General features: G+C 36.2%; 1 protein-coding gene across 1 annotated transcript; it reads left to right on the plus strand.

Annotated features, from left to right (window-relative positions):
* The first annotated feature begins 5,333 nt into the window (after window positions 1–5,333).
* On the plus strand, window positions 5,334–10,354 carry RGS21 (regulator of G protein signaling 21). Its single transcript, XM_070941059.1, has 3 exons — window positions 5,334–5,445; window positions 7,719–7,885; window positions 10,151–10,354. The coding sequence occupies exons 1-3, from the start codon at window positions 5,334–5,336 to the stop codon at window positions 10,352–10,354; spliced, it is 483 nt and encodes a 160-aa protein (XP_070797160.1).
* Window positions 10,355–18,421: the final 8,067 nt, after the last annotated feature.

An 18,421-nucleotide genomic window follows, 5' to 3' on the forward strand; every position in this document is an offset into this window, starting at 1 on the left:
TGTAAAACTTCTTTTTGCAGGAAGAATTTTCTATGCATGCATGCATCCTTAAAGCTCTAGGATAAAACTGGTATCCTGAGCTGTTTATCAAACCACTCTCCAATTGGACTGCCTGGTGCCTAAATTTACTATGGGTCTATACACAGTGGTCTCTATACAGACAGATTCAGTCTCTGCTGTTTTTCAGGTTACTAGATTTTGATAGATATTACTTATTTGGACTATACTTTTCCAGAGGTTCCAAATCTGTCAGTTGGGTGAAGTTGGAGAGAAAATAGAAAAACAGGGACAAAAAAAAAATAGGTATTGTAGAGGGTAGCAGACAAAAAGGAACTTTTAAAACTGCAAACATGGCATGGGGCATTTTAGATATCAGTACAAAGTGGAACCCTAGATTTTAGCCACAAAGTTTCACTCCAACAATGCTACTGATTGGATCTTCTGCTTGGCCACTGACTATATGAAGCATATGATTCAAACCATTTCCTGTGGAGATTGGTCTTTTGGAGTATTGTGTTAAAAAAAGGGAGGCAGAATGTGTAAAATCTTCAGTACAATTTTATTTTCCTTTGGTTTATGATTTAATTTTATTTAATTTGATGATGGGCCACCATCAGTGAGCTGTTGGACAGCATTACTTGGTCTGCTGTGTGGATGCTTGGGTGGTTTAGGGATGGGGAATTTTTGGTGGGTGGGGGTGTATCTGGGGATTGTCATGTGTGTTGGGCTTGGTCTCTGGGTGTTATGTGAATTTCGTTGTATGGGTATACTGTGTATATACATACAATGATAATAAACTTAATATATATAATTTCTTGCTTATTTTCAAACCTTCACTTTCTTCACTCTAAAATACTCTGTGGATGTCTACATTTGTTCTGATTATTAGACAGGATAATCACTACTCTCCTTTGAATCTTGTTGATATCCAAGTCCATCTAAAACAATCTACCTTTATTGCATCAAATAATGTGTTATTGTTATGTCTATGATTAAGAAAATATTATTTTAGAAACGTTGTAGATGTTGAATACCAGTCTGCAACCAGTTTTTTTAATTATTGGTGTGCTAATTATGATATTCCTCCTCTCAAATTATCTATCTCTCACAGAATCAACCAGAAAGCAAAAGCTACTGCTACCTGGGACAAGTGGCACAGTGAAACATGCCAATAAAGTGAGTTATTTTTACAAAAGTTTTTTTTTTCTTTCCTTGAAAGAAAAAAAATTAGGAAAGGAGATGCAATATATGATGTGAAATTGTTATCTCCTGAGTAGTCATCTAAACAAACTGCAATTCTTTCCTAATTTTTCTTCACTTGAAAGGGTCATCACTAAAAATGATACCCTGTGAAAGACTAGAATGGCAATAGCAATAGCATTTAGACTTACATATCATTTCATAGTGCTTTACAGCCCTCCCTAAGCAGTTTACAGAGCCAACATATTGCCTCCAACAATCTGGGACCTCATTTTACCAATCTCAGAAGGATGGAAGGTTGAGTCAACCTTGAGCTGATCAGGATCGAACTCCTGCAAGTAGGCAGTTAGCCTGCAATACTGCATTCTAACCACTGTGCCACCACAGCTGATAGGAGGCATAGAGGTTAGAATGCAGTATTGCAGGCCAATTTGTATGGACATTTTGCTGAAAAGAAAAAAAGACTGAAATGATAATTTATGGATTTGGGGACTGGAAAGGGATGAAGAGTAAGATGACATTTACTTAATAAGAAGGGTAGAAGTCAAATTTCTATGCTTTCCTTTTTGCTCTTCTTTTTTTCCTTATTTCCTACCTTTTTTTCTTTTTCTTTTCTTTTCATTTTCTATACTTCTAGTGTATTTTAAAATTCTAATAAATGTATTTTAAAAAAGAAAAAGTCATCACTGCCCTAATATTTATTTTTAAATGTTACCCTTTTTCTTTCTAAGTATTACCTTTTCATACTCAATATATTCCTTCAGTTTGATCCGGTCCAGCTCAAAATGGACTCATCCTTCATCCTTCTGAGGTGGGTAAAATGAGGACCTAGATTGTTGGGGACAATATGCTGACTCTCTAAACTGCTTGAGAGGGCTGTAAAGTACTGTGAAGCGGTATATAAGTTTAAGTGCTATTATATTTTAACTCCGTTCACTGCTAAGAGTTGTTTGTGTGATATGGTCAGCCATTTAAATTGAACAAACAGAAAAACAAAGAAGCTTCTGCACTTCAAACTTTTCCTGATTTTTTTTTTTTTTTGAGAGGAAAAAAAAAAAGAATGCAGCATGTGATCTTCTATAGATTGATCTTTCTTCCTTTATATTTGCTTTTCACTTTATAGCCTAACTTTCCCAAATGTGTTGCGAATTATTCACAATTTTAAAAAATGCACTTGACTAAATGTAGAAAATTGCCTGCTGGTGTAACAGGAAGTTATCTTTCTCAAGATTGGCTGGAATCTGCATGAAGGGTGAAGCCTTTCTGAAGATAGAATGATAGAAATAGATGGATTGGAAATTCTTGTCAAATTTTCATTCAGTGTGTATACGCATTTTGGAAATTTTGCTTATGGGGGTGTGCATTCTTAACCCTAGTATTAAAACTACTCCCCAAACTCAATGCTGAGTGAAAATCATGTTGCTCAAAATTTATTAGTATACTATTAGATTTTAGGGTGCCAGGAAATATTGGTTACCCACAGTAGTGGGATCTTTTCAGTTTAGCAATCCGTTCAGTGATCGCGTGCTGCTCGCGCATGTACAGTTGAATGAAAAATTACCTTCTGCGTTAGTGCTCGGGAATTAAAACAGGTGAGGCTCTGCAATCCGCTCTGCCACGCTAATCAGCTGCGAAGATAAAAATAAGTAAAGTGTAGGGGCAGGTGGGCAGGCCCAGCTGATCGTCTGAGAGAACTGGTTTGCTCCCAGCTGATCATTGGAGCTACTGATTCACCCAAACCAGTCCAAACCAAACCCACCTCTGATTATCCATCTCTGATCTAGCCATAATTGTCTGCATTGATTCTTCAGTATTTTAGATTACAATGCATTGATTTTGTATTCATGCAGATCAGCATGGACTCATTCTACCCATGAAAAGTAGATGCTCAGCCCTTATGCATAGGAATAACTGAGTGCACAAAAAAATAATGGTGAGGAGGAATACTGTGAATGGATGAACTCCTATATAGCTCCTGCCATATCTATGGCAAAATGAAGCACTCTCAGGGATTGAAAGGTGATGTGATCTATAAATAGAGCATTTTTAAGAAACTGAGAGGTATTTCCGGAATGCCCCTGCCATCACCATCACTAAAAGAAAAATCATATTGCTATTGTTTTAGTGCAGTTAAAAATATTATTCTGGATTTTTAAATTAGTTTTCTTTTTTGGACCAGTTCTGTTTTCTAAAGAATTGCAAGATTATTTACCATTTTATTGTCCTGTATTCCGGTGTATTGGGGCTATCATGCTTTTTGAATACTGCCTTACCATTCAAGGAGACAGGGCAGGTTAAAACATATTTAGTTCTAACATAAGAGTGATCTTCACATTACCCTTTGTTCTGCTGTCTTGTAAGAAGTTCGGGGACCTATTAATAATAAATATTGCTTCCTACGGAATAGGTTACTTTAAAAAATAGATAGCCAAACTATTGTAGTAGACATTGAAATAGATTAACAGCTCTTCCTTGGAAACACTGCATGGGCAAAGACTACTGTAATAAATGTGTTGCAGGTATCGGTGGGATTCTGAATAACTCTTCAGGTTCTCGGAAATTCTCTGTCTGCAGCTGGTGGTACATATATCAAAGCTCAGGGGATTGCTTCTTTGAAGAAGAAAAAAGCACTTGAAATTATTAACCAGCTTGGAAAAGATCTTATTTTGGCTTGACAAGAACTTAGATTTAGATAAATCTGACCTGAGCTGGAATATATTGAACTAATTAGATTCTTGGAGTTGGGATAAGAAGACAAGTTTTTCTTTCTTTTTCTGACACAGAGAGGAAACTAAACTAGATTTTAACAGAGAGGGATTCTGTTACTGCTTTTTAACAAACATTTAATCAAAGTCTTGTTGAGAACCAAAACTGGGAAGCTTTTTTTTTAAAGCAGTATATGTAAGGGATTAAGACAAAGCCCATTTATTACCCAGTGTTAGCATTATAACCTTTTTGACACTAGCCAAAGCTATTGGAGAAGCCAATAGTGAGAAGCCATTAACCTTCTCACTAGCAAAAGAATCATATGAATTAATGACTACAGCCCATTCAGTGTCAAGAAGGCATAGAGAATTCTGTGCTGAAACGTCACTAAAACCTTTCCTTCTATTTTTTTCCCCTTTTGATCAGCTAACAAGACTCTTCCCTGAATAGGTAATCTGGATATTATACTGAATTACATGATGTATTCATTTGTGCAATCATTTCACATGGCACCAACACTACATTTCTTTCTTTTCTTTTTTTCCTTCTAAGATTAGGGAATCCATGCCTATCCAAATATATATAAAATTTAATGTGTTTAATAGGCTTTATCCCAAGGTAAGTCAGCATGTAGAACAAAATTTTCATTAAAAGCAATAATAAGAACCAAAGCAGACTAAATTAGAACAAAAACAGTGAAAAACAGAAAAACAATAGAGAAAACTAAAAGCACAGTAAGAAAACAAAATAGAAAAAAGAAAGATATAAGGAAAGATATGAAAACACAGAGAAGTAACTTCAGGTGTCCTTACAGTTGTTATAAGTACAGATATATTTTAACCTCTTTCTCCTAAAGTCACATTATGACTTTCTTCTTTCTGTCTTCCTGTCTATATTTCTATCCTGTTTAATCATCAGACCATAAATCACAAGTTCATTTTAAAAAAAAAAGATTACAGAAAAAGTCTATAAGGGGATTCCAAACCAATAAAAGTTGATGTTTTCCTTTGTTTAATAAAAGAAGTCAGTTTGTCCATCTCAGCTAATTTTGTCAATTTGACCAACCGTTCTTCCATGGCAAATATGTGTTTTATTGAGACATTTTATATTTAATTAATGTTCCTTGAAGACCTGCACTGGAGAATCCTTATAATTACTAAATATAGCTAGCTAATTATAATTAAATACCATTGGGGTATTTAGGAAAAAGCAAAGAACGAGTAATAAGTAGACTAGCTGATGTCAAAAGAAAAAAGAAATCCAGTGGAAATCCAGTGGACATCTTTAACACTGTGCTTTTGCTCTGGTTCTTCTTGCCTTAGTGAAAAATACTGCATGAAGGGGAAATAAACAAGAAAGATAAAAGAGGTAAGAATGGTATCTTAATTTAGATCCCATGAACTATGAGGAAATAACCGTAGGGCAAAATGCTATATGTTCATAATGATAATTTCAAGAGCAAATGTTGTTTCTACAGATCATCCCTGGGGGGAAAAATGTCATGGATGGAATCTGTGGATACACTTTTGGCTAACAAAGGTAAGATTATTCTATTCTATTCTATTCTATTCTATTCTATTCTATTCTATTCTATTCTATTCTATTCTATTCTATTCTATTCTATCCTATCCTACCCTACCCTACCCTACCCTACCCTACTCTACCCTATCCTATCCTATCCTATCCTATCCTATCCCATTCCATTCCATTCCATTCCATTCCATTTCATATCCCATCCCATCCCATCCCATTCATCATATATTTCATCATATTTTTATTTGTCCTCTCAAGAAATCCAAGGAGCTATATATACAGTATATATATTTCCAAACCTGATCTACACCGCTATTTTTCTCCTCCCTGATGTTAATAACCAGCAGACTCACATAGACTTAATTAAGGCCACTTTGCAAACCAAAACTTTATAGAGTACATCATTGTCTTTTAATTATACAAAAACAAAATGTATGAGATACCACAAAAACACAGCCTTACAAAAATTATATACTAATAATTCCTGTCATAAAAATAAGTCCTAATAAAGGAACTCCAATACCTAATTCAGATTATACCTAGAGAAAAAGTCTTCAGTCCCAAAGGACGTGAATTAATTATTTTGCACACCACAGATGTCCCAAATTGCTGATGCAATATCTCCCACTGCTGAGCTGACTGATCAAAGAAAGAACAAATACTCTAAAGCAAAACAAATGACTCATTTCAGATCTCACTTAGATTCAATAAGGAAGTAGAAATCTCCTGAAATTCTCTGGATAGCCCTGCAGTAACTTCCCAAATTATATATACAGGAAGTCTAGATCTAGAGCTATTGATTCTTCAGCACCTCATGGTACACTGATCACACAAGGATAGTAGGGTGTGTAAATAGACAGTAAAGGATTCTCGGTTTGAATTATTTGTATCAGTATGTTACTCTGGGAAATTAACATAGAATTAAAAACAAAACAAAGTAAACAATAAACAAAACAACCACAACAATTTAATATAAAACAGCACAGAAGTCAAAACCACAATGTATTCAAGATCTTGAACTAATTTACCTTGTGTCCCCTCTTTATCCATCTATCACTCTGCCTGTTTTTTTGTTTAAGACTGTATTTTTCAACCTTAGTAACTTTAAGATACGTGGTCTTCAACTCCCAGAATTCCCCAGCCATTTCCCTCTGTCTTTCTGCCCAGGCACACTTGCAGACAACAAATGTTCTTGGACTTTCCTGCTGATAGGATGTATTGGCTAGGTGGTATGTTTTGCCTATTCCTATATTGTATTTCCTCTAAACAAAATTTTGTTTCTGTTATAATTCTAAAAATCGATTTACTAATCATCGGTCAGATCAGATTCCCACTCTTGGGAATACTCACATAAACACCAGAACATTTTAGTTTCCAACCATGTGTAATTATTACCTATCAAAGGGGAAAAGACATGAGATCAAAACTGGCTTTCATGAACCATGTGCTACTGGGAGTAACTGTGAAACACACAATTATAACCTAGTCTGGCCTGAGTTATGAAAGCCAGTTGGGTGACTGTACATCTCTTACTCCTTCTCATTCTGAGGAACAAGCAAGTATTGAACAACTTTGGAAAATGTTGCCATGCAAACTTATGGACTTGTCCACATAGCCACCAGGAGTCAAGGTTAGTTCAAAGACCCTAACTATTTTATTTAACAAAACTTTGGAACTTTGATCAAAAGAAGTGAGTGTGTGTGTGTGTGTGTGTGTGTGTGTGTGTGTGTGCGTGCGACAGAGAGGGAGAGGGAGAGGGAAAGAGAGAGGATGAATATGTTCAAAATCCCTTTGAAAAATGGTCTGTCTGCAGCAGGCAGGCTATGGCCCTTCCAATGGTGCTGAGCTAAAGCACTCAACATCCCTCATACTTGGGCAGTTTGATTGTGACTGATAGAATTTAGAATAATTTGTGTATCATGAATGAAAAAGTTTTAGTGCTTACCTGGCCTTTGGCTTAATGAACTAATCTTTGCAGAATACTCATGATGGTTGAGTTTGAGGCCCTTGGTCCAAATGATAAAATTCACCCTCCAGAATGGCCAGTAAAAAGGCCACAACTCTTAGTAATCACTCACCAGAATGAATGGACACAAGTTAAAACTTGAATCCAAGTTAAGTGTCATATTCTGGCATGACTGGCTCATATCCATAAAAGGTAATCATTGGTTCTCTTCCAATAAAAGCCAATTAAATTATTCTTATACTCTTCAGTGTATTTAATTATTTTCACGCCAAGAAGTTGCTTACGTGTCCCCATTCTTTTTCTGGTTTTTCAGATGGCCTGGATGCATTTAGAACTTTCCTGAAATCAGAATTCAGTGAAGAAAATATTGAATTTTGGCTCGCTTGTGAGGACTTCAAGAAAACAAAGTCAGCAGCTAAAGTTGCTTCAAAAGCCCAAAGGATTTACTCTGAATTTATCCAAGCTGATGCACCACAGGAGGTAACCCAGTTATAGATGCTTTAAAATGCTGTTTTCTATTTACAAAAGAAAAAGAATTAATATCTTTATCAGTTTGGATATATACATTTGATTTTTATGCATGATTATGATCATGTTGCTCGTCTCATACCCCAAATGGTGAGATGATCAAAGAAGCCATGTATTGTGGCTGTTCACATGAATTGATGGATGATTTCTCTTAATTCAACATAAAAATAAGAACAATGATTATGAGCATTAGAGTGAATTCTTTTTGGATGAATGACTGTTCTGGTTTATAAGAGCTACCAGAAGCTGTTCACCAAATGGGTCAGCAAAGTGGAAGTATCTTCCAACTCTTCTAGAGGAAGCATACATAAGGCTTTTCTGTCAAAAGACTGACTTGGATATGTCCCCTAGATAATTATTTATTGTTTTTTAATCTCCCTTTTGAGAAAGGCCCTGGAGCAGATGGTTAAATTAGTATTCCAGACTCTTTGATAAAAAGAGGTTTCCAACCTGGATTCAAGTCTGATTTGAGGATGGAAGTATGGATGGTTGCCTAGTAGTAACTGGACTTCTGTGGCATTAACTTTGAGGATCTACTATGATATAGGATTTGGGGATGATAACATACATGCATGCAGATTAAAAACTTTGGAACCTCTTACAGTATGAATTTTGGCCCACAATCTTCAGCACGATTAACTGAAATTAGATGTTACTGGGGAAAAAAAATAGCTGAAATGTCAAAAAACTCATTGCACAAAGCATAATATTGGTTGTGTTCCATACAACTGGAATTCAGACATTGTTCCCAGAGAATACAGAAAGCAAATTATCACTGAAAACAATCCAATAAACCCATTTTACACTGAGTTAGAGTATTGTTCTTTTTAGCCCAGTATTGTCTAATCGGATAATACACCATCAACTATCCTGCATCTGTTTTTGATGACAATGTTCAGAATCCCCAGGGTCCAGGGGAAAAGGCCTTCACATCCCTCTTCATATGATATATTATATTAAAATTGGTCAGGGATTGTGATAATTATAATTCAAACATTTGGTAGATGCCAAGTTGATGAATCAGACTATGTAGTAAGTGCCACACTATAACATTTTCCAATAGCCCCAAGGGAAAAATGCATTGGCAGGCCTTTGCAGCAGAAGACAATGAGAAAATTAAAATATTCAAAAGCAGAACATTCATAAGTAACAAGGGCAGAGGCAAGCAAACCATGCTTATCATTTTGGAATAGAACAATAAAAGGAAATACACTTCAGTTCAGTTAACAGCCTAAAAAAACAATATTATTACTAGTTTTAGATGTATAGTATATATTGCATAAATCAAAATTATTTATAACTTATGTCACTAGTATAAATTATTCTGTTCCAAAAAGCATTCATTAAAGCATTTTATAGTTCTCCCTACCTTTCTTGGCTTTGATTTCTAGTTTAGTGGTCAGTTTGTCTCTGATTATTTTACTGACGAATGCAAGGGAATAAAATATCTAAACAGGCAAAACCAGTTTCATTTGATTTTCTGTTTAAAAACATGCTGTTCAGCCTGGTTTCCCATTTTTATACATGACTGTCTGTTGTCAGTTGGGTGCAATACAACCAATTATCTCACAACAATAGTAAGCTGATTCAATCAAATGGTCTCGTTTCTGTTTCTCTTTTGAACTTTCTCATTTGATTTGGAAACAAAATACTAAAATCTTCAGATTCACGCTAAGAATTTTAATGTTCATAAAAGTTCAGTGATTTAATAGGTAGAGTGACAAAGAGAAGGCTGCAACTGTCAGATCAAGCTTTAATTGGAGTAAGAATGAAGGCTTTCTAAAAAAGAGAGAGAGAGAGAAAGAATTTATGGTTCTGTTGAATACAGGAAAATGTAATTTCTATAGCTTTTTATATTAGAAGATTGGGATTATTATATACCTTAAATGTATACACACTGAAATTCAATAATCAAATATTAACCAGGTGAGAAAAAGAATGACATAAATACATACATATTGAGCATGAAAATTCTGGAGTCATCTTATTTGCCAGAAAACCTGTTGCTGTTTTTGGTGTTATTATTATGATAAATGGCTTTGGAGAATAGAAAACTAAATTAGAATTAGTATTCAATATTTTAGTAACAAAAGCCTGACCTTCCTGCTGCTTTGCATCAAAGAGTGTATTTTGGGATACAATTCAAATTTTATTTGCTTTTGGCTCCCAGGCAACATTTCATATATCCAGTAGAATAAACAATTGTATTTCCTGCAGATAAACATTGACTTCAATACCAGAGACCGCATCATGGAGGCTATTTTGAAACCAACTCTCAACTGTTTTGATGATGCTCAAAAATTAATCTACAGCCTCATGGTCAAAGATTCATTCCCACGGTTTCTGAAGTCAGAAGCTTATAAAGAACTGGCAAATAAGGAACTGAAAAGAAGTCAAAAAAGGTGGCTGCCATTTTTCTAAAGGTCAAGTTCAAAAGCAGTTTGGAATCTCTTAGCATCTCTATACTGATGGCTAGCAGGGTAGGTGACTCACTAATACAATCGTTTGCAAAATTGAAATTGCAGGTTTTAAAACATGGAATTTGGTTTTATTTTTTTTTAATTTAAATACCTAGTAATTAAGTTATTTTCACATTGTGTCTATTCTCTTAGTTTTCCATTATAGGGAGTATGGGTTTTTTTTAAAAAAAATGATGTCTTACTGAAAGCTTCATGTGACAGAACTCAAATGTGAGGCTGTTGCATTTTGCTTTCAGCTAAGATGAAAGAAAATCATAATAAGTGATGTCATCCTCCAATTTCTTGTCTTATCTACTTAATTGTAAATATGTAATAGAGAGCCAGCTTAGTGTAATGGTTAAGGAACCAGGCAATCCACTTCTGAAAACTTCAGGGATTTATCCAGGAGTTAATACTGACATGAAGACACAATATCTATTTCCATATCTAGATTGTGACCATAGCAGATGGGAGGTAAAAATCTGATCTGTGGTGTGAGTCTCTTACAGGTTTTTTCAGGGGTGCTATTCAGCAGGTTCTGACAGGTTCTGGAGAACTGGTAGCAGAAATTTTGAGTAGTTCGGAGAACCAGCAAATACCACCTCTGGCTGGACCCAGACTGGGGTGGGAATGGAGATTTTGCAATACCCTTCCCCTGCCACGCCCACCAAGCCACATCCACAGAACCGGTAGTAAAAAAAATTGAATTCCACCACTGGTTTTGTGTGTGGGGGGAGGGAAATGTCCTTCCCATGTTTACTTTTTTAAAGCCGCATAAATTACCTCTACCATTGTCAACCAATGGTGCCTTCTTCTGGAAAGTGCCTGTGAGGGAAAGGAAAGAAGGAGATTGGAGTGGAGAACACACAGAAGAAACTGAACCCCCTTACCTGTATATGGAGTGACCCTGTACTTATTACTCCCTAGTAGTTAACTACAAAAAGGGACACATCTGCACTTGGAGTGCAGGAACAGTCTTGCTATTTTCTCCTTGCCTCAGTCTCCTACTTATTATTTTTATTTTTTTATTTTTTTGCTTTGAGTGGAACATAGCTTTTCCAGGCTCATTCCAGTTCCCATATTGTTCTTGACTGTGATAGCAATTGTGCAATGGCAGAAATGCCCCCTTATTGGATTTTCCAAGGTTTTCCCTACTAAAGTCTGCTGCTGCCTCTGTGGCAGGTCTTGCTCAGTAACATGGTGGTTGTAACACTGGTATGACATGTCCACCATGTCCCTAAACAGCATTGTACTAAAGCAGGGGTGTCAAACTCCAGCTCCGTGGGCCACATCCAGCCCACGGGGTGCTTAGATCTGGGTGGGGCCACCCTGGAAATAGTAAAGGACCAGCCCATGGTGCCAGCAAAAATGGAACTTGTGAGGGCCGCGCGCGGTCCTTTTGAGCTCCATTTTCTCTGGCAGAGGGTTGCAGGAGGCTGTCCCAGCCAAAAATGGAGCTTGCGAGGGCTGCACGTGCCCCACCCGAGCTCTGTTCTTGCTGTCAGATGGTTGCAGGAGGCCGTTGCAGCTGAAAATAGAGCTCAGGAGCCAGTTTTCACTGGCAGAGTGCTCTGGCCACTACAAGTGCCCCCTGACACAAGTGACATGATGGCCACACCCACTCTGGCCATGCCCACCCCAGCCCCCCAAGGTCAAAAACAACCCTGATGCAGACCTCAATGAAATCGACTTTGACACTCCTGTCCTAAAGTATTACAAAGTCCAACCAGGTTTATTATTGGATAGGAGCAGCTGAAGGGCAAAATGTTACAGTAACACCAGAAACTGGTAAAAGGAAGATATTTTCTTCCTATTTACCTCAACTTTAGCCCTATAAGGAATTGTGTCCTCTGTTTATAATTGTCTTATGAGTGGCATTGGTTAGATAGCCAAAATGACACTAGCTAAGTGCAAAAGATATTCTTTGAGGGACCATTTATGCCAGGTGTGTCAAACATCCAGGCCTGTGGGCTGGATGCATAATGCACAGGCCATGCCCACCCCAGCTCCGCAAAGGCAAAAATCATTGCAGTACATCATGTGATGTCATGTGACGTAATTGAGTTTGACAGCCGTGATTTATGCAATCTGAGAATACTATTAGGTGTCACATGGTATAATAACTTGATGTAAGCATTACCTTCTTTTATGAGGTTCAGTTAGTTCCATTTGCCTTCTCTTCTGAATGGGACTTAGTCATTAAGGTACATGTGTACCCTAGTGATCTCCAAAGACCAGAAAATTGGCATCTTGTTTTGTGGCTAGTTTCTGGCAGTAAAATATACAAGGTGTTCTCTAAGTCTTTGAGTAGATTAAGGTACCTAAAAGAAGAAAAATCGCAATACAAAGCTTGCATTGTATTATATGAATGTGAATAAAATCAGGACAACAAGGTGTCATTCTTCTGTAACTCTTGGCTGCTGTAGAATAATGATATTTAATCTAGAGTAGGGCTGTCAAACTCGAGGCCCGTGGGCCAGATGCCAGGGGTGGGTTCTAATTTTTTTTACTACCGGTTCTGTGGGCATGGCTTATTTTGTGGGCATGGTTTGATGGTCATGTGACAATTCTTTAGGATTTAGCAGAGGTACTGGTCTTCCAGGCTTTTAACTGCTTGCAGAGCTGTACCGGTCTACCCATTTCTTTTTGGAGGCACCGGTCTACTGATTTGTTTTTGGAGGCACCAGTCTACCCATTTGTTTTTGGAGGCATTGGTCTACCGATTTGTTTTTGGAGTGCACAGGTCTACCACCACACTGCCTTTTAATATTGATCAGCTGTAGGGTGGACCTTTGAAGCCCCGCAGCAAGAGTTTAAACAGTTTTTTTTCCTTCTAGCCGATCAGCTGGGACTCGGGAGGCAGCGAATAGATTGGGGGTGGGGCCAAATAAAAGGTAAGAATAATGCGGGGGCGGGAGGGAGGGCCCAGCTCCTGAACAAAGAGAACCGGTTCAGTGATGTCATATAGTCACCGCTACCGGCTCGGCCGAACCGGGAGGAACCCACTACTGCCGGATGCGTCACGTGCTGGCCATGCCCATGCCCAGTTTAGCAAAGGGGGAAAAAGTACCTATACCTCACACAACACCACCATGATGACATGAGTTTGACATCCCTGATCTAGAGACATATCAGTGGTGCATTAGAGAATGATATACAAGCATATTGATTCAGGGTTGTTCATTCTTGAACTGGATACTCAATAAACAAGAATGCTTTCTAGGAGAGACTTTCCCAGTTGTTCAGAAGAAACCTTGACTAAAATAGAACTTTATATATTTCCAGTAAAGTTTTCATCTCAGGAAAGTCATTGCAGTTGTGTCTGAGTTACAGAAAGATACCTCAACTTGCTCTCTATTAACCTTTCAGAGTAAGCTCGGTTCTTTTATTCCATGAAACCACTGAAGATGATAGTTTCAATACTTTACTGTCCTGTTGTGTCACTTGTAATTTTAATTTGATGTGATCTGTTCTTAACTGAAACTGTTGCTAGAATTGTATTAACATTATTAATTAATGTTACCTGCCTTGTGAGCATGTAAATAAAATGTTAAAATATGAGGAAAATGAATTAAAATTTAGATTTTTATTTCTGAATGCTTCATGTTTTTTATAAAAGATGTGCAAACTACTCCTCTCAAAAGAGCATTTAGCATCACAAAGGAAGAATTTGTGTATCAGTGTTTTCATGAAATACTTTTGGCTAGTAGGAAAACTAAATAAATTTTATGTAAGAGTTTAATCAAGCTACACAGAAATTATTCATATATATTGTTTGTTGGTGGAAGTGGCAAAACTAATTGTTTTAATTTTTTTAAAAAAGGACTTAATCCAATTTTGTTTCCACTTGGAAAATGCTTCTGGACTTCATGCTTGAAACAGGAAAAAAAATGAAACTTTGATTTTAGGTTTTGATGATTAGAATGATTTTGTAATTGTAACAATAGTTAGCAGTCACTAAATATGTAAAACAAAAAGTTGAGGTGTACTTTGTATTCTACTTCAGTGAAAAATGTTAGCAGGCAATCCTTTTTCCTCTCCTTTTTACCCAGCACTCATCTCCCCTATTTTACCTGGCACTCATCTCCCCTTCTCTATTCCCCCATGAACTTGTTTTCATTTATATTTTCTATTATAATAAACTTTAATAATAATAGAAAATAAATTATTCTTTTATATTGAAATGCTTCCTCCATCATACCTGTTGCTACTGGGATTTAGACGTACATAGGGATTTTTTTAAGTGTCAAATAAAAAATACATTTAATTATATCTCAGCCACAGTCCTTAAACAGATGTTATGGAAATGTGTGAAGTATTGAGTTCATTTGCCCTTGAGATCAAACTTGTAAATAATACCAAATGTTTTTTAGTGGCTCAGTTGTCAACACTTATAGAAATGCTTCCCTGACTATAGCAGCACTTTGTTTTTCTCCCTTGGGTACAATTTTCAGCACATAAGTGTTTACATTTTTGCCAGCTGCTTTGGTGGTTTTTCACAAGCCACCATGCTCCAAAGAATGTTGTCATTGCTCAGAAACTTGGGGGGGGGGTTGTCTCCAGTAGAAAAATTCAATAAGCACTTAGAGTGCGCAGAGATGGACAAATTAACAAAAGAAATCAAGGAGAAAGAGGATACAGAATATTACAAAGTGTGGTGTAGGTGGTATGAATGGTTGGTGAATAGGAAAAATGAGAAAGAGGAATAAAGGAGAGAGGGGAGAAAAAATGCTGAAGATCAAAGTATAATCTAGACGAAAGAAAGAATGATGGAAAATAAATTGTTGAATAAGATAAAGTTAAAATATGTGTAAATAGATGTAAATAGTAAGAAAGGATCACTTCAAAGTAGCTGTAGGGAAAATGATATGTATATAAATGATGTGTGTTTGTGTCTTGTTTTTAATGTTTTCAAAATAAAAAACTTTTTTTTAAAAAAAAAGAAAAATTCAGTAAGCAGAAAATCACATATTTGGGGCATGTGATCAGATGATGGACTAGAAAAAATAATAAACTGTTAAGGCTGAGGGAAGAAGACAACAATGCAAAAGATGAATGTATTGGATCACATCAATTATTTCAATATCTTTGGTAGAGCTGTTTTTTTAATAGAGAACATTTGCCCATATATTCATCAGGAACCAAATCCAAATCGATGGCACTTAACCAACTAATAAGAAAATCATGGAAGTTCCAAATGCTTCTGTAAAATGGCTATAATATGTCCCATATATATGAATGAAGCCATCTCCATGATCACATAATGAGCTCCTTTGGAAACATGACGTCCAATCAACATGCAGTGTCCATTTTCCTACATCTCAAGAAGCAAAGCATAAAAACCTATGCCCTTGCTGTGAAAAGTACATGTTGGGCTCAGTCATAGTTCTCTTTTGATGGCCACCAAAATTAGGCATGGGCCATAAATGGAAGGATAGTAAACTATCAATCTTCGAGGTTCATCAACAGGCATTTTCAATTGCCATAAATGGTGTCATTACGTTATGAATATATTTGGCTCCTATTGATTTCTGCTATGACCTGAACTTCAATGAGAAAGACATCATTCTATTGTTTACATACTGTGAAGCGCATACTGTGACAGTCAAACTGTTCACAGGAATTACAAATACACCCTAAGGTAAATGCTCAAATAAATAAATAGGGATATGAAGAAGTTGAAATGTACAGCTAAGGTAATTAAATAGCCATGATCAGTGCAGAACTCATTCTCAATAATGACTAGAAAAGGCTGAGATTCCAGAGAAGGCTTAAAAGAACAAATTTTTCAATTTAGTATGCCAACAAACACAAGGAACAGTAATAGCTTTTGCAAGAACTATCCATACAATCAATGGAACTATCTGTGGGAATACAGGCACCTTAATATATAACATGTGTGATATAAATGAGACATCAATGCATCTAAATGACTTATTTTATGCACTTCCTTATAGAAATACAGGGGTGAAATGATACACTTACATCTGCTTGACCAACTAAAACATTCTTCAGAAGTTTGGACATCAGTTTTCAGAGCTCTCAGCTAGTATTGCTGAGAATTTGGGAAGGGGCATGGGAGGATTGTAAACATACTTTTAGGACATCAAGGTTGAAGAAAATAGCCTTTCCTCAAAAAGATATATGGGGCAGCGAGGGTTAGAAGCCCTATTTGTAGGTTTGTACTCCTAGTAGTACAAGATGAAGGTGAAATGCAAGCTTCAGAGCTACCTTAAGAAAAATATGCATTTGATTATCTCAACCGCTGTGATGAAAAACCAAAGGGACGGTTGTAGTATGGAGCAGAAACTATAATAACTATAGCATGGGGAAAAAAATAGATTCACTAGGACTTAAACCCAGAGCAGGAGCAAACTGCCGGGTTGACCTGGGTCAGCAGTAGACCAAACCATTGCTTTGGTCATCTGATAGAAGCATGATAGATATTTCTGCTTTCTATGAAAGTGTATATATGTATTTTATTTATATATTTGGAAATAATAAATGAGGAAAGCTTTAAAATATATTGAGGTTTACATTCACACACAATAAATCTAATGGTTTCTATTCATCTTTTAAACAATATTTCGATTTTCCATTATTTACTACAATCCTGCTTGATGCAAGCTTAATCCTATTCATAATCCTGTAATTAAAAATATATTACATGGTAGCCTTGTTGTTTAACATTCTTTTCAATAACTATACAAAAGTATGTTTTAAATGTTGAATAGGGAGGAGGAACTTTGCAGCAACAGATTGAACAATTAAAAATTCCTGCTTCCCAATAACAATACTAATTGGGTTACAAAATATTATCTGCAATTAATGTTTAAAAATCTCAAAGGCTTGTTGGGTAAAGTATCTAGGTAATTAAACTTAAGTCTCTTGCAGATATTCAAGGGGCTTCTAAGCTGGGCAGTAAAAATTCTAAACATCCATATACATGAGCCCTTTCACTTTTCTTCCAAGAGATCTTGTAAAGGCAAATTATCTGACAGCATAACAAAGCATGGTCTTTGAAGTAACTTAATTTGAAAGCTGCATTCATTAACTAATATTATCTAGCTATTTACAGATGCTACTCCTGCAATTGATTACTGCAGTCTTAGCTAAGGAAACACACTTCTATTCATGTAATATATTCCAGAACCACGTTTTAATTTTCTTTTAAGTGAGAACTGAATAAAAGACAATTGCTCATAACAATTACCCTATAAAATATCAATTCAAGTTTTCTGCTGTTTATAACATGGAGATTAAAAGTATATACACACACAAACACACCCTTTTATCTTGTTATTGCCACAGTCAACATCAACTATTCCCAAATCATCACACCCCAAATTTGTTGGGATTACAATTCCTGAAGTTGCAAACCAGAGAACTGAAGTTATAACATTGACAAGTGATAAGAGAAGAATTTGCAAGTGACAAGAGAAACATTAGTTTAATTCAATCTTCCCCAACTTCACTATCTTCACATGTGTTAAGATTACAGGAGAGTGGGTGGATCTGCAGCGTTGGCCATATAGCATGGCTAAATACCTGTGAAAACAGTTTCTCCCCAATTTTTTCCCTAACAAAACTGACTATTGGGTCTTTGGAATATACATATGAAATGGAAAGTATAACCAGATGAATGAAGAACATTTTAAGAAATGAAATGTGCATGTTTACCTTGTATAGTATAACCAAGACATTGATCTCCCATAGCTTTTCTGACCATAGTTGATACATTAAATACAATTTTCCCCTCCACTGTGCTGCTTTGCTATAATCCCTTGTAGTCATAAACATGTATGAATGCAGCATATTCTTACCCAAGTGATAATTGCATGTTTCAAACTTTTTATCAAAGCTATACACTAAAGTCAACCTATCAACGGTGTACAATTCAGCAACTGTGTATGACAAGATAAAAGCCAACCAATGGCTAGTGCAACTAGAAATAAAACTGAGATTTTAAAAATGAGATTATTGTATAAACTGAATATCAGCCATGATGATATATATGATTCTGGCCACC

Source organism: Pituophis catenifer, unplaced genomic scaffold (assembly GCF_029215685.1).
Source record: "Pituophis catenifer annectens isolate HBS135680 unplaced genomic scaffold, rPitCat1.0.hap2 SCAF_3, whole genome shotgun sequence".
In the NCBI taxonomy this organism is placed as follows: Eukaryota; Metazoa; Chordata; class Lepidosauria; order Squamata; family Colubridae; genus Pituophis; species Pituophis catenifer.

Excerpts from the sequence above, each read along its gene's own strand:
- RGS21 (XM_070941059.1), top strand. The coding sequence starts at position 5,334 with ATGCTATATGTTCATAATGATAATTTCAAGAGCAAATGTTGTTTCTAC. Across the intron at positions 5,446-7,718 it reads TACACTTTTGGCTAACAAAG|ATGGCCTGGATGCATTTAGA; the intron begins GTAAGATTATTC and ends CTGGTTTTTCAG. Across the intron at positions 7,886-10,150 it reads AAGCTGATGCACCACAGGAG|ATAAACATTGACTTCAATAC; the intron begins GTAACCCAGTTA and ends TATTTCCTGCAG.